Source organism: Anopheles funestus, chromosome 3RL (genome assembly GCF_943734845.2).
Source record: "Anopheles funestus chromosome 3RL, idAnoFuneDA-416_04, whole genome shotgun sequence".
Lineage (NCBI taxonomy): Eukaryota > Metazoa > Arthropoda > Insecta > Diptera > Culicidae > Anopheles > Anopheles funestus.
In genome coordinates this window covers 6,300,677-6,317,150 of record NC_064599.1, presented here as the reverse complement: position 1 = coordinate 6,317,150, position 16,474 = coordinate 6,300,677, and the positions used below count along the sequence as shown (strand labels likewise).

General features: G+C 41.8%; 1 protein-coding gene across 10 annotated transcripts in view; it reads left to right on the top strand.

Moving 5' to 3' along the window:
• Positions 1-16,474, top strand: part of LOC125772269 (uncharacterized) — a 135,079-nt gene that overhangs the window by 28,915 nt on the left and 89,690 nt on the right. For 5 of the 10 annotated variants that reach the window (XM_049443799.1, XM_049443803.1, XM_049443796.1 and 2 more), the window contains exon 2: positions 4,581-6,002. The exons of 2 other annotated variants lie outside the window; for them this stretch is intronic. In XM_049443799.1, the coding sequence (XP_049299756.1) occupies positions 5,889-6,002 (114 nt within the window). In that variant the 5' untranslated portion in view covers positions 4,581-5,888. The remainder of the gene's footprint in view (positions 1-4,580; positions 6,003-16,474) is intronic. 3 more of the 10 variants (XM_049443802.1, XM_049443800.1, XM_049443801.1) reach the window with 2 other exon arrangements.

Sequence of the window (16,474 nt, the reverse complement as noted above, 5' to 3'; positions counted from 1 at the left end):
GTGTGGGCAGGGAAAGCGAAGAACCCCTAATATGAATTTAAAAAACGGACATTCCATCGTCAGTTTGGATTTAGGCTAGCTCCAAACCCCCTAAGAAGAAGAACAAAACTCTCCTTTAGAATGTTTCCAAAAACACACGATTTCTTTCGTCACTATGAAAGAAAAACAGCAACATTCTTCGTTTTTTTTTGCTCCCTCCCAACACTACGCTTCCCGTAGACTATTCACCATCCATCGTAGCGTATACATACTGACGTCTTCCGTTGGCCAGTGGCAAACTCTCCCCCCAGGGCAGGACATGCCCAACTTCTCACCATCCCACTGAACGCGAGACTGCAAAATGCTAATGAACGTGGGGTTTTCCTTTTTTTTGTTTTTTCCCGAAAACCGGTTCCGAAGTGGGTCAAAACCGGAGCCAAAATGGAAGGGAAAACAGCCAAGGAAAAGAAAAATGCGGTGTGAAAGCCGACCGAAAGAAGAATTTATAGCATTTTTATGGAAAATTTAATAGAACGTCATCGTGAAAAATGGAACCGAGGAGGTTTTTTCGGCTTGGTGTAGAGGCCTGGAACGAGGGCGAGACAGAGACGGAGAGTGTATGTGTTTCAATGTTTGTTTATTTGTTTTTGCGATACGCTATTCGGCCGCTATGCTTTGGTATTGCTTACCGTAGGGGAGTTTGTGTGTGTAGCACCAGTGCTAGCGATCGATGTGTTTTGATGGTGAATTTGGCGTCTTGGCACAAAACTTAATGTTTCGGGTCGCTCGCTACTAATGTTAATGGTCGCGAAGAGTGTTGAGGATCGTTTAGTACAGTGGATGAATAATTTGGTATCTTGCTGATTATAACCCTCAAACGATGTGGAGGATATTGTGTACCTTTTTTTTTATATTATATTTGTTGTGTTTCATGGGAAATGGAAAATGGAAAAAATGGTACAATTCGTAACCTTCTATTTTATCTTTAATTGTACACACAAACTGTGAGGAATAAAAGGGAATACATATTGAGATTTGTAGTCGATTCTTAGAGAGAGAAATTGAAAAGAAAACTGGATAGAAAAAAAAACCGAGTGAATAACTCCATCTTTCTAAAGATGATGATGAATCTTGTAAGATCCAAGATTCCTTGAAGATTTATCAATGAAGACGATGAAGATTATTCGAATGAGTCTTCATTGATAGTTCATAAATTTCAACATTCTGTTCTAGTTCTACCTGAAAATGTTTATACATTAGAAGAAGAAAAAGAAGAAGAAGAAGAAGAAACTAAATTTGTTTATACGAATGAGTAATAGGACAAGAATTTGCCACAAACATACGCCGCTACTGCCTTGATTAGAATTAATCTAATCCTTTCTTACCGATACAACATCCCTCGCAATGTATTGGAAAGTTTCTCGCGAAACCAGGTTTTAGTCACCGGTAACGGCAGCTGTACAAGCTGTGAATCCAATTCTACTTTTACCTCCTTTTCAAAACCCCAAAAAAAAGGAAATAAAATCTCCCACGTTGTGTGTATTTTTTTGGTTCGTCCCTGTCTTTCACCTTCAAACTTGATTGGGACTGAAACGAACATTAATAATCATGAGACGAACGTGACGGCACAATGGTAACCGGGAAGGGAAAAGGGAAAACATTCGCGACTCGAAAAGATTTAATTGATTTTGAAAACTTTCTCCCCATATTCTCCCGAGCGGGGTGGGAAGGGAGTCCTTTTCTCCAGCAGAGTTTGCGGCGGGTTGTACATCCTTCATTATTTTCCCTTTTCCCAATCGAGGAAAAGCCGTGTACGGTTGACGAATTGTTTCGACCATTTCGATCAACCGTGTGACACGGGTGTGTATGTGTGTGTGTTGGTGAAAAAGGAATTGATGGGACACAAATTCAAATTGTTGTCACATCGTGCTCAGGATGCAGGAAATGTCTACGGGACCCGAACCGGTGTGTGCGGGCGTCCCTTTTTTTGGTTGGGAAGCAATCCTTTAAATAAGTTCGTCTGTTCTCACCGAACGTTCGCTGCGTTCGTGTTTCTGTTTGGAGCATTGTTTACACACGCCCGAACTCCGCTCGCGCTCGTCCGTTATCGTCGTCAGCAGGACCTCATCCTCATCATCACCATCATCGTCAGCAGCTGTTTTCTCTGGTGGAAAATTGAAATATGGTAGGAAAAATCGGTTTTCTCACAAATGCAAAATAAGAGCACCAGGGTTGGCGGAAGGAAAAAAAACAGAAAGTTTTTGTTTGCCACGTGGAAGTTTACTGCGGCTCTCTAAATCAGGCTCATCGGCGTACATCCCAATTGGGCACTAGAGCTTTGTGTTTCGGCTTGTCAGAAGACGGATTGTGTCACCTTTGATGAGTACGGTTTGGTGGTATTAGGAGGTGCAAAATTCTGTAAAGATGTTTACACTTTCTTTCTTTTTTTTTCAACCCCCGGTCCGGACAGTCGACGGCTAAAGTTGTGTAGCAAGCTTGTGTACATAGCAGCTTATGGGCTTCCTCCGACATCCGAGGATGGCAATATTTTTCAAAGCACACCCGAGCGATTGTCAATTGCCGGTAGAAACTTTTGCTTCTTCTCCCTCCCTCGGAAAGATGACAGGAACATTTCCGTGGTGGCAAGCTGTCAGCAACACGATTCCGACGTGTATTAGGTGTTTTACTTAATCCTTCCTTCCAACTGCCTGAAGCCTTAATTATAAACTTTGGTGGCCGTACGTTGGGACATTCGGGAGGGCTTGATGGGAGGGAGAATGTTTGGTGCCGGATCTAAGTTTGGTTTATTAGAATCGTCCTGTGACGGTTTTGTGTCCGGTCCGGTTCTCGGGAGAAGTTTGACGTGTCACCATGGCCTGGCACCAAGGGAAAGGGTGCTCTAACGAGTACATTCCAGCGTGGAATTGTTGTGTTGAGGGGGGTTTTTTCTTCTTTCTGTAATAGAAGAGTTGACGTGTTAGGTTTTGTTTCGTTCCAGCTTTCCGGACGTTGCGGTGGTTCCTGATGAGCTTCTTAGAATCTAATTTAAACTTTTGTGTATGTAAAAGTGTGGTCGGGATTGTATGATCTGATTTGAGCTGGTATGGCTATCAAACGGAAGTTAGTTGAAAGTTTTGATGAAGAATGTTTAGCGTTTTGGATGGTTTTATTAAAACCAAAAAAATATCGCCAGCTTATTGGAATTTCATATCCAAAGTTGGGTGATATTTACATAATTTTTAATAGTAAATCTAACGCTATTACCTCCTAAAAAATTAAAAATAAAGTAATATGTAAAATATATTTTTTCCTATTAATTATATTAAAGTAGGCGCAACCGAATAAGTATAATACATTTATTAACATTTATTTAAATAACAAATTATCTCGTTTGTGCTTCGACACTAAAACTACTCCGCAAATGTGCGTGCTTGTACTGCGAACAAAGCCCGCTTAACCTTCAATGTGCCACACGATCCAGTACACGTTTGGCGAGATAAAAAAAACGTCCGTCTTATGGTAATCGTACGCTCCATAGGTCGCACGACCATTTATAACTACACCACCGAACGAAGCTCATCACCAATCATCACCGTCGCCGAACATCGAACATTTGCGCTCGTGCGAAGAACGTTCGAAGCAGAGTTGTTACGTGCCCCGCGGGTACACACCGGTCGATCTCTGGCAGATCGCGACCTTGAGCAATGGGGGGGCGGTATATGGATGGTTTTGCTTACGTCTCAATCGGTCACCATTACAACCACCGAAACCATTGCTCTTGTGTTGTGCTTCGTCTCAAGTGGACGCAAACGATCAGTTTCGTACACTGCAAACATCTCTCCCGTTCTCTCTCTCTCGCTTTTTCGCTCATCATCCCTTATTTCATAGTTCGTATGATCGCTAGAGATCACTAAAGCAATCGCCCCCCAAAAAAAAACGATCAAAAAACCACGACCCATTCGGGACGGTCGGTGACTTACTGTTGCTGTCACTTTGCGCCACCCGCTAACTGGCACCTTCGGAGGGTTGTGTACCGGTCGGGCTCGTTAGGTGAACGTGTTAATTTTACGAAATTGACACGGAATGCCACCCGTACTTATGTAGGCTTCGGTGGGTTTTGAGGAGAAGGGAGAAGGGGGTAGGGTGGCATGGTTGGAACATCATGTTTGGAAGTGTCTTTGCGGTTGGGTTTTGTGATTTTTAGACTCTGTGAGTGTTTGCCATCTTCGAAGGTGAACGGGTAGTAGTACCTAGTTCTCGCTCGTTTGCTCGACAGTGTTACCCTTCGCTAAGCTGAGTGACAGCTTTCGTTGAAACTGTCACGCGGTGCTCGGTTCCTTTCTCGTTTACATATGTTTTGTGTGAATGCTTGTGTGTGTATGTGCTTGTTTCTTAAATTTACAAATGTAAAAGTGAGTAGATTTCAATCAGTAACTTTAACCCACGACAGCGTATTCTATCAGCGAAACAAAACACGTGTGCAAGTGATAAATTATGCAAAAATAAGAAAACATAAAGATTTACTGTCAAATTTGCTTCTTGTTAATGTTAACTAATATTAATATTTTCTGTTGTTGTTAATTCACGTGATAAAATTAAAGGAAAAAAGGAAAAAATCGGTGCTACTTTTAGTTTTGCTTCATCCCATCGCTGCAGGTGCTTGCGTGAAATGAAAGCATAATCGGCATAAAATTAGTGTTCACCAAAAAAGGTGTTGAAAGGATGAAAAATGCAGTGTAAAATAATATAAACCGGTTTGTAATTGTTACTGTGCAGAAAAAAAAATTAGCCAAACCCTTATCGCACAAAATTGTAGTAAAAAAGGGAAAGAAAAGAAAGAAAAAAAAACACCGAATCGTGAAGTGAAAGTGTTTTAAATGATAATCCAGTGCAAGTGTGCGTGTGTGCGCAGTGAGTTTACTTCATTTCGTATCCAATACAAGCACCCGTGTCAATGGTGGCGATTTGCATAAGTGTGTAAATTGTGTTCTCCTACTGCCCTGTTTGGTCAACCGCTCGTCTCGCGCACCAAGTGTAAAGCCAGTGGCTCGCAAGCGAATTCGTTATGGTTGCGTGAAGAAAAGGGCATCCCGCATCTGCATCTGTTGCGGAACAGGTGTAACACGGAAAAATTAACACGTGTCCGCGGAAGTGGTGTAAAACTGTAAAGAGTTGTTACCAAAAAAAAAAATAGGAGCATTTTTTGTTGTTGGTGTCGCGTTGCTCGAATTTGCTGTTGCATGCGAGCATTGTTTTGAAGCGTAATTTATTATGCTTGTACAAAGTGGCAAAAGTGTGTGCGTGGAAAAAAAATGAAACAAATGTTCTTTCCCGATAAACGTCCACAAGGCGTTTAAAGACAAAACCTACAATCAGCGTTAAATGCACTTCCATTTTATGTGCAAAAGTTTTCCGCTGGAAAAATGATCTAAAATCATTTTCAACCATGAACGAACCGCATCTTGTGCGCTGCTAAACATACGCCAAAAAAAACGCATGCTGTAAAAAGCGTTCTCACCACGAATGGTGTGTTTTTGCTTTGGTTCGAAATTAGCTGTCTGTATCGAAGTGCTTCTAGTATCATAAGCATTACACACCGAGACGTGTAGGTGTGTATGTGTGTGTGTGTGCGGTGAGTGAGTGGCCACGCACAGGGTTTAGCAAAAGCAGTCAAGGTGGCCGCGTCGAAGAGATCCCGAGGGACCTCGGCGTCCGAAGGTCGCCTTGCGCCGACTACCACGACGACGACGACGACGACGGAAAGCATTGGAACCGGCGGTGGGTATACCACTGCAACTACGAACACCACCACCGTTGCCACTTCCTCATCCGGCGGTGGAGCTACCGTTGATCCTTCCTCCGCCAGCCTACAGTCCTCGAGTTCGCGCCAAGGATCGGTCGATGGCGTGATGCAACGATGTGGCCTCTGCTCCATCATCTCGAGCCTGCTGAGGCGTGCCATGTGCGTAGGTTCACGGCGTGGTAGCGGAGAATCCTACTACCAGGAGCTAGCGGAAACAAATGTAAGTAGCGGTCTGGGCGATAAAACACCATGCGTCTCCATTGATGGAAATAATTTTCCTTCTACAAAGGTGTGTTTGTGTGGGTTGTATTGCTTTTTTCGGAGTACTTCAAACACTCTCCGGGTTAAGGTTACGAGGTTTAAGAAAAGAAAGTGTATAAAAAAATTCTTTTATTGGTTGTAAAATTCTTCATCTACACACAGCCACACGATTCCCATTCGTAATAAGCGACTAAGAAAACACATCAAAAGCGAAAGCTTTCATTTATTCACTCAAAGCTTACGTTCGACACTAATTTGCAAACGGTGCTAAAAAGTGATTTTACCCCTGACGTCATCATAAGCGGCGCCCAGCTATTTTAAGCCAATTCAACGCTGCTGCTAACGAAAATAAACGGTTAAAAAGCATTCACAGTGCCCCGGACAAAACATTAACCCCACGACGCCGCCCCGAACCACGATCGTCGTAAATCGTGTCAGTTTGCTAATTGAAACGTCCGAGCTTGGAAGTGGCGCCGAGTGTTTGGCGCGTTCGATGATTAAGTTATTAGTTGGGACAATCACGTGATACGAGCCTTCTGCAAGCTGTGCGGGATGTTTCACCAGGGGGTGCGCCGTTTCGTTCAGTTTTTTTTACGGGGTTTTTGGGTTTTAAGATGCGCACAGCAATGGTGTTTCATTCGGCCGGTTTCTCATCGATTCTATTGGTCAACTGAGACACGAGCACGCGGTTTGCTAATCCGTACATCACGCATTCATCTTCCGGGCGTACGTGACGGTTGACGCGGTCCGGAAGTTCGGTCAGCTGATTGATGGACGAGTTGCTTTGAAAGGGGTTGGAAAGTTGAAAAATAATTTAAGTTGATATTTTGACACTTTTATTATTTTTTTATACTTTAAAAAGTGTTTGGTAGCTAATATGTCAATTCGCCTTTGGAACTATCATTTCCGAGCTGCACGGATAATGGGATAGCCGGATCAAAGGTACCCGGATAATCGGCGCTGGACTGTATACATTAAAATCCAAATGTCCAGTGTGTCATGGCCCAATCGTCCCAATAATGAACATTCGCTATTTGAGCGAATGAATGAGTATTCATTCATTTTGAATTTTTTACCTACTTTTTGATCATTGGGTCATCCGTTTGAATGGAATCACGCATTTCCACTGCGATAAAAAAGATTACCAGTTACCGGTTTATTGTTTCGGGATGTCTATAAAACCGAAAAATGGTTCAAACATTTTCATACTCTCGTTTTATTTCACCTTTGACCTTACCGCGATCGCTCCAAGCTGCTCCATCGATGCGTACTGTTCCGATCGATCAATTTTCTCTCATCGGTCATCATTGCCGTTTTCGTTCGTATGCCCTTGCCCTGCCGATAAACGGACGGATAATCTCGTACCAAAACCGCCTCAGCATCGAACACTGATTGAGAAGTTTCCTAAGTAATAAATCATGTACTGGAGGTGAGATGCTTAGTGATTGAATGATAAGCTTGATGTGTTTTTTGGTGTACAGTTGCGCGATGTTGTTATTTAAATTGACGCATTGTAGGATCTTAAAATCTTAATGCTTATCTACCAGCTTCCAGGTACGTATCAGTACGGTTTATGGTTCATTGATCGAAAAATGTGTAAAGCCAGCCACAGTTTCCCGTGGGAGGTGGGGGTGTTTTGTGCAAGGTTCAGCAAAGTCGTTGGCTTTTGGACCATTCGCAAGTCGTTGGCTTTCGGGCGGCTTTAGCATTTGGCTTTCGCTACTTTGCACTAGAGATTAGATTGTTTAACCACGCAAACGAAGCCCCAGCTGTGGGAGGATAAAATCTTACCTTACCGTTTGATGAAGCGTTACACCCGTACGTAATGGGGTGGGATAAAGCAAAAGGGCCCACCCCCGGGGGGGACGGTATGCACAGAATGCGTACGGGCGGGTGTGGTGGTGTTTGAAATGTTTATTTACCCAGTGCAAATATGCATAACGTCCGATTAAGCGGGAACGGTAAACACTCGCGCACCGACACACATCTTCCGGTTGCAGGGGCCCGGCTGTAAGACACCCGGCTGTGCCTTATAGCCGGCCTGATGAAGGTGACATCTTTTTGAACTTTGGTTTACTTTTTGTGTCGAGCGATGTCAAAGTAAATGGTGCCGCTAACTGGCAACATTGTTTAATAGTTGCTCGATCAAGATCGATGAGAAGGCGTTCATAAGGCTTTGAATCTCTTGTGTGAAGGGACAATATTTATCTAAAAACGATAAAATCATTTTCACATTGAATTGTGCTTACTTTAATGCGAAAACTAATTGAATAAAATTCAAAATCAAGTGGTAGCTTTTCAAATATTAATAGCTTTTTAAAATTAAGTTTCTTTTATTGGTCGGCAAAGAATATTGCTTCTCTGCTGAAGTAGCCAACAGTGGCTCAAACACTCGTAGTTGGATGCCAAAGAGCAAATAAATAATAAAACGCACTGTTTGTTTCATCAAATTTGCCATCTCATGCTGGTCAATATACACACACACACAGGCGCGCGTTCACATTTCGTTTAGGAAAATAAACATAATAATATCAAAGGCAAAACAGAGTTTCAACTAAATACAAAACAGGAGCAACAAAAAAAAAAAGTTCCCCCTCATATCTTTGTGGATGAAGCACAAGAAAAGGCCACAAAGATGTTACCCCCAAAGGCGAACGAACGTGTATACAAACGGGCACGCACGCACACACACACACACTGAAACCATTATTACAGGCGGCGTACGGACAGACGGTCCATGAATATTATGGCGATGGATGATAAACCCTGGGAGCCTGGGAGAGCTTGTGGGGCGAGGGAAAATGGATGAAGGACAGACCAAAGGGACGGTGTTACACTTCCACTTTACGCTTCGAGTGAAAATCGATAATTTTTTTCCCCTTCGCACATGTGGGTCGCACAATAGATGGAGGCGAAAGATGTTCGTAAAGTTCGTCAGTCCCGTCAGGCAACGACGGGGGGAAGGTGGATGATGCTGGATACCTCACTGCTCGAGGGGTGAATGGGAACCGCCATGGCTAAAGATCCTTCTAGGGAGATGTTTTTTTCTTCTCTGCTTTCTCACAGCTGAAGAAACGATGCGATGCAAGGGTGGCGCACTGGGCGCAATGAAAAATTGCCAGCCCTTTGATTGTGTGCGGCTTGACCACTCTCCGGTCCGAGCACTTTGAATGTGACATTTATCATCCTTTAGCTGCGATGTCCATTAATGACTTCAATGGTGTTAGGATGCTTTGAATTCTGTGCTTTGGAGTTTTTACTACATTCATCACTATTAATAATATATCAATTTATTTGTGTAATATCATTTTTCATAGGTTTTTTCGATCATTTCCCTAAAATCAAAACGAAACATTTCAAATTACAATGTTAATTAATTAGAACGATTTTAATTAATTGCTTCAAATTTATATATTTATGTTTTAAAGTGTACGGGCCAAGTTATTGTGGCTATCAAATTGATATATCTGCTCCAATCTCCATTCACACACGTCAAGAGTGAAATCATCCAGAGGATTAACGCAGTGTGAAAATAGCGCATTTGATGTGAATCGCTACCAAATCTTTGTTATTGTGGCAAATGGTCATTTTCCATCCGCTGCTTCAACGATCGTGTGAACAGCTGGATTCAAAAAAGGGGGGGTAGAACGATCAACCCCCAGCCGAGATCGTTACACGAGCTTAATGCACGCGAATGTATCCACTGTACGATTCTTTTCCTCGTATAAGTGTAATTATTTATAGTTTAGTAAACAAACTGAACAACCCCCTCGATCGAGGGGAACACACAGCGAGGTTTGAATCGATCTTGTGCAATGGGGTGCAACATTGGGCAAGGGGTGTATAGGAAGGGGGTAGCAAGAGGAAGGTTTGATTTTGTAATTCCCTTTTTTCTCACTATCGTCCACCCCTTGCGGTGGAAGAAATATAAAAACTGGCTCGCGTGCTGCGTTCGGTTTGTTTGTTTTGTGTTTGTTTATGTAGCGTCGTATCGTACGTAGACATGATGCAACACTGCACCTGTTGCGCTGACGGTTGCTAGTGTTCTTCACCGGTTCCTTTTTCTTCAACGTGTGGTTGTGAGTTGTCAAAATGACATAAAGTTCTATCACCTTTACCAACAACGAATCATCACCCGGGTTTGAGTTGGATAATCTACGGTTACGCACGAAAGGAGGACGGTGATTGATCATGAAGGGAGGTGCAAAAGGGTTAGGGAAGCGAATTGACCTATCCATTTCCCAATCCCTCCGATGTGGGTTTACTCAGCACTAGTCCGCCATCTAGTGCACTGGTGTGTGGACCGGTTAAGAGGGTGATAAGAAAGTCTAATAAATGATTCAACGATGAACCGTCGACCACCGTTTGTGGCCACTTTCCCGCTCCTTAAGCGACGATCACTACTGGTGAGCGACAGCCTTCCCGTCCTTTCGGCACTTGAGGCGAAAGTGTAGTGGTGCAAGCTGGTCAAGTCAGCAGCTGCTGACGATGGCAGAAACCATGTTTGTCCGCGGTAAACATCCATCAGAGATTGCTCCGTTTCGGAGTTTGCCACAGCGTGGATCCGGATAAAATCGATGCAGCTATGTTTGTGTGGTTGAAGTGGTGCATTTAGAGCCCTCTGTGGGTTTGAAATTAGGTGAGCGAATTGCTTGCAACGTGTTGTACGACATTTGTAATATGTTGCATGTTATAAGTAGCGATGTAAGATACATTTTTTAATTCTTAAATTCTTTTAGCGAAAAAAAATCTCTTTAATATCCTTGCAATATCAAAAATAAATATAAAAAAGCGAGAAAAAAAAGATTAAAGCCTTGTAGAAACGACAAAACAGCGCTCATTTCCAAGAAATGACTTTGCAGCAGTAATAAGACAGTAACAGGTGTGTGTATGTATTTTTTGTCCCTCATTTTGTTGTTACTGCTGGCCGTCACAGACCTAGTGTCGGAAATGATGTCTGATTAGTCTGCTTTATGCTTCGTCTGTGTCGAGTTGATTGTCTGAAGCAAAAGAAAAAAAAAACACAAGAAAAAAGAAAAACTTCACATTAACTTGCCTGTTCGTGTAGATAATGGCATAAAAGGAAGCTACAATATGGCGTGAGGGGGTTGGGGAGTTTGGAGGGCAAATACTATGATAAGAATGTTGTTTCGTTTATCTGACATTTCGCACTGCGCTTTGACGGGTAATCATCATCACTAAAAAGGGATGAGCAACAGATTAGCTGTTGTTGTTTACACAACAAATCGTCTCGATTTTCCTTTTCGAATCGTTTAATTTCAACTGCACGGTGAAAGATCTTTGCGACGGCCGAAAACGAAGCAAGATAAGAACGGTCGCACGATTGTTTGTTTGCTTATCGTGGGGATTTTTTTTTCGGGTGGATTGCGTTTTCAATGGATCGATGTTAGAAATGTAATCTAAATATGTTTTAGTAAGAAAAACACAATTTTATTTTTATTTTTATTTTGTGTACACTATGAAAAAAGCTACAAGAAAAGAAAAAGTAAGTGAAAGACTTCAATTAAGAATATTTTTAGATAAGACTTTTAAGTTTAAAGAAAACTGAATTTAGTTTTTAAAATATTTTTAATATTTAATTGTAACCCTTTTTCCTGCTGTAACCTGCTCTAGTGCGTCACGGAACGATTTCAATGAAACACGTGGTAAAATGGAATTGATAAATCATGCCTTAAAATAAACAAAACACACCAAAGCTGTGCCAAAGCAGCTCCCAAGACGCATTCAATGGCATTTCCTTCGCTGCGTCTTTCCGACTCCAAACGCTATCACGCTATCGACCGGTGTTCCGGTGTTAATTACTACTACCCGTTGATGAAATCGGTAGTATTGTTTGTTATTGTTGTTACCGGCACTGGCCAGCCTTTTATTACAAGCTACAACCAAAGCAACTGGACCAAAAAAGCAAACCAAAAAAAACTGTCTCATTTTCTCTACGTTTTGTTTGTGTTATTTGTCTGCTTTTTCAATTATGCTGTCTTAGATAAGACTTTCAATCCCATTCCTCATTGTATCAGAAGGTGGGGGAGAGTATGTTTTTTTTGCGGTGGATGAAATGCACAACTGAAGTCGAAGTTAAATGTGTCGATCGATGTGTCGCGCGCGCCCACACCCTCTGGTTTGTCAGGTTCTGGTAAATGATGTTTGACAATTTCGTGACCACAAAGATTACGCCCACAAGGCCCACGGTAGGTTAGATAGGCACGTGCTTTAAACGTGACTTCATTTGTTTACGCAACAGACGAAAGTTTTTGACTGATCGTGTGCTTGCTGTTATGTTTTGTTTTGGTGTGTTTAATAAGAATCGTTACAAAAAAAAATGTTTTTTTGGCTTCTTTGTAATAAAACTAAAGCGGCAACACTTTATACAAGATTGCTCTCAGCTTTGTTTCTTTGCTTCTGCAAAGAGACATTCAAATCGTTTTATAGAAGAAAAAACCACCTAACCTGCGTGTGATCCATTAAATTTCATTGATATTGCGCTACCGATTACACGAATTTAGACAAACCAAAGTAGGAAGGGGCCATGCGATACATTCTTATCGACGCTAGAAGTTGGCGCAGGTACTGGCCAGCTCGTTTTTTTGTTTGAATCAACGCTTCCAATCAAGCCATTATGGTCACTCGTGCTTGTGCTCGAGTCGAAACGTGAAGCAAGGAAATGTTCCTCTAGCTGAGCATGTTGATGGAAAGGTACTCCTAATAGCGATGGTAATGTTATGGTGTTTTTCTTTTATATTTTCCATTTTATTTGATGTTCTTTCAAAGATTGTTGCACCACACCTTGGGCTCTTGAGGGACAGACACGGGGGATAGTACACATGTGTTACTATTGTGGTTTCACTTCTCTAAGTGTTTAAATCCGGAGGCAACGACTACGTTTACAAACACTTAAGATAAAGCTGTTTGATTTTCGTTTTTTCTCGATTCGAAAGTGTAATTGATTTATTGCAGCTTAACGTGTCTAAAAATAAAATTGAATTTGCTTGCATGTGTGTGTGTATGATTCTTTAATCATATTTAATTGTAAGAAGCAGTATAAAAAAAAGAAAACACATTCTGATTGTTTGGAGTGATAAACAGAAACAGATAGAGAATAAAAGAAGTCATTGTTTTGTTATCTCCACTCGTGCAACTATCGCAACTATTCGATGCATCTGTACAAGGTTTTTGATATTCATTCTCTTGTTTATTATTTCTTATCAATTATGACCTTTTTCCATTAGGCAAGGGTAGGCTATTTTAGGGTCTCAATATGGTCCTATTTTTATACTTGCGATTGGGATGTTGGCCGTTTATTAAATTAAATAAACACACTGCTTCTTATCGATATTGAATTGTGTTGCGTATCTTGGGGGCTTGTACTTTGTAAACCTGACTGTTTTTTTTATATTTTTGCTTGTTTATGGCTTTTAAAAAAGCCTTTTCAAATATCTTTTTTTAAAAATTCCATTTTTCATTTATGTATAAAAAAATTGTTTGTGAAATTGGTTTGTTTCACATATTTCTGTTGTCCGGGGTTCATACACGACACTATCAACAAGGTGTATATAGAACTGTCGTCGATGGTTGTACGCGAACATTCATCCACGATCCACGCTCCCTCTCTCTCTGTTGCAATCGTTTGAACGATCCCGTTTTCACTCTTACCCTTACACTTATGCCGCCAACTCGCATTCGGTATGCGATTCAAATTAAATTGTTGATTTTACGACACCCAGTGTGTGCGTGCAGTCCATAAAGTCCATCGGCGTTTGGGGGCGGGCGCACGGGGTTGCGATGGGTGGATCAGGACCAATAAAGATATGTGCCGCCGCCGTTGTCTAAGCCGTCCACTCCAGCGAGTTACTCCACGTGCGAGAATTGGGACAAGTGAGACCCGTCGGGAGAAGGGGTTCGAATCGTGGCGTAGCTACGATTGTCCAATGTGTTGGGTGTCGTGTAGAGCATAGCACAGCACAAGAGACATAGCTCAATTACGGTCGCCGCATAGCTGTTGCCACCATGCCACCCCAATGGTTCTGACTATTTTCGCAACGCTATCACCGTATCTGTCGGTACGGGCCGGTTCGGCCAGTTTTCTGTGTCAATTTTAATTCCGCAATCCGTTTTGCTGGTACGAGTAGCGAGCGCGAGCAGTGTGAACATTCCAGTGCGCGGAAATGGAGTTCGGAGCATTCGGTGTTATGGTTGGTCGGACATTCTTCCGGCTATTTAATTGTGGTAGATTAGCTTACTTGCGTCGAAAGTTATTTGCTGCGCAGTAACATTATATGCGCCCCTTTGCTTGGAGGCACGTCTTCTCGAGGCAGTAGCAGAAGACACACCCTAGTGTGTTTGTTTATTGATTTTTGTTACACTATTGGTGGTTTGATTTTCAAACTTTTTAATAACTAATCAAGTGTAGTGAATTTTCTGCTATTTTGTACAAAATTGTGATATGACAATTATGGGGGAAAATTAAGGTCAGTATTGTGAACAAAATAATTTAAATATGTTTGAAATTTAAAAATGAAACATGCGAAACAATAGAAATAACTTTATGTTAAAGAAAAAAAGGAACGAAATATTCAGCAAACTCTTTAAAAACAGAAACAGAAACAGGATGCAATTGCAGTGACTGATGTAGTAGAGAGTATACTGCTGCTATAGTAGACGATAAATAACAATGGTACATTATGCAAAACGTGCCAAGAGAAAACGTGTTACACAGTCTGCGTGCCAGTGCATCTCCGACGTCTGGTTGCCAATTACAGGCGGCACATCTCGTGTAATGAAGCGATGTGTCGCTGCGAGCATTTACATTAACTGAGCTCCAATTGCCATAATGTTTACTACCTTATTTCTTACGGATAGATAAAATAGAGAGGAAATTGACACAGAACATCCCAAGATAAACAGAATAATGGGCCTGTTTTAAATCATTCTAATATAGCGTAACCAAAAAATATAGCTCATGAAGGCATGTTATGCAAGCGAAACGTGACGATAAAAATAAAAGTCCAGCCAGCCCTTAACTCATGCTCAACACAATCGTACGTCATTTGTTCAATTCTACGCAGTCCGTTGGCTCAAGATGCTACCTTCATTTCCATATACATTGCGTTACATGCATAAAGTGGTGTTTGCTGTGGTAGCTGCTTCTCCGAAAATGTGTTTGAAAATGTGCTGCTCCGCAAAACCCTTCACCCGTGGCTGGTTCGAGCACCGAAGGGCATAAACCCCACCCGGCGGCCCCCGGGGTGTGTCAAGATAAATAGAGATAAAGTAGGACAGGTTGATTGAGGAATGCAATTGATAAGTGTTTATTGTGCTTGATGAAGATAGACGGGTTTTTGCAACACAGCCTGATATACGTACGTGCTGGTGGTGTCACGAAAAAGGGGTGGAAAGGGGGGAGGTGTGCATCGTGAAGGGATTTGTTGTTGATCATAGTTTTATGCAAGTGTTTTCGCTTGATCTCCGGTGCTCGTTCGGTTGTTTTTTTGCCTCTCGGCTCCGTTTCTGACGGTGATCGCGTTAAACTGCGACAGTGAGTTGATCAGCATTGAAATCATGATCGTGAGGTAGTTTTGCTTCGTTTAGGACGGATTAATATGATGCTCTAGGGGTGTACCGTGACGCGTGGACGAGCAAAAACAGTAGAGATGGAGGAATAAGATTGATAGAAGCAAGGTGAGGTTATTTGATGCGATGATAAATAATTTGGACAATGTGAATTGGAGAATGTTTAATATTTTTTTAATTAATTGTTAATGAAACTTTACTTATATTTAAAAAAGATATTTATCAATATTATAAAATTATTAGGATTGATAGATATTCCTGGGAGCCAAATTTTGTGCGATGAATTTCATGTATGCAAGAAGTATTTTTATTTGGATCTTATACCATTAATATACTCTATCATCCAAGCTGATAACTACTTAAGAAACTTCACAGATGCGGCATAAAATGCACCATTGTCTTCGATGCATGTGAACAATAAATGCGGAAGATGGCGTACGAATAATGTCGGCAGTTGCTATAAAGATAGCTCCAGCAGTGAAGGAACTGCACCGTTTGTGATCCTGCACCTGAAGAAGTTGAGGCGAGTTGAATGCCATAAACTGCACTTAGCGCTAAGCCGAGGGCTGGCGCGCGATTGCAGTACGTAATGGAGGCCAACCTTCCCCAACTGGTGCTAAAAAGCAACTACTACCCGCGAGGAGCAAAAGGAGCACGTGGAGGGGCATGATATCTAGCACAAAAGGGCATAAAGAGTTGGTTATCAAACTAAATTTTGTTGATGAATCATTAGAAAAGTTTCTACGTTAGTTTGCCGTGGAGCCTGGTGGCCACGATTGACACAAAAAAAACCCCTAGAACGTGTTTGTGTAGAAAAACACACCAGAATTGGTACTGGAGAGG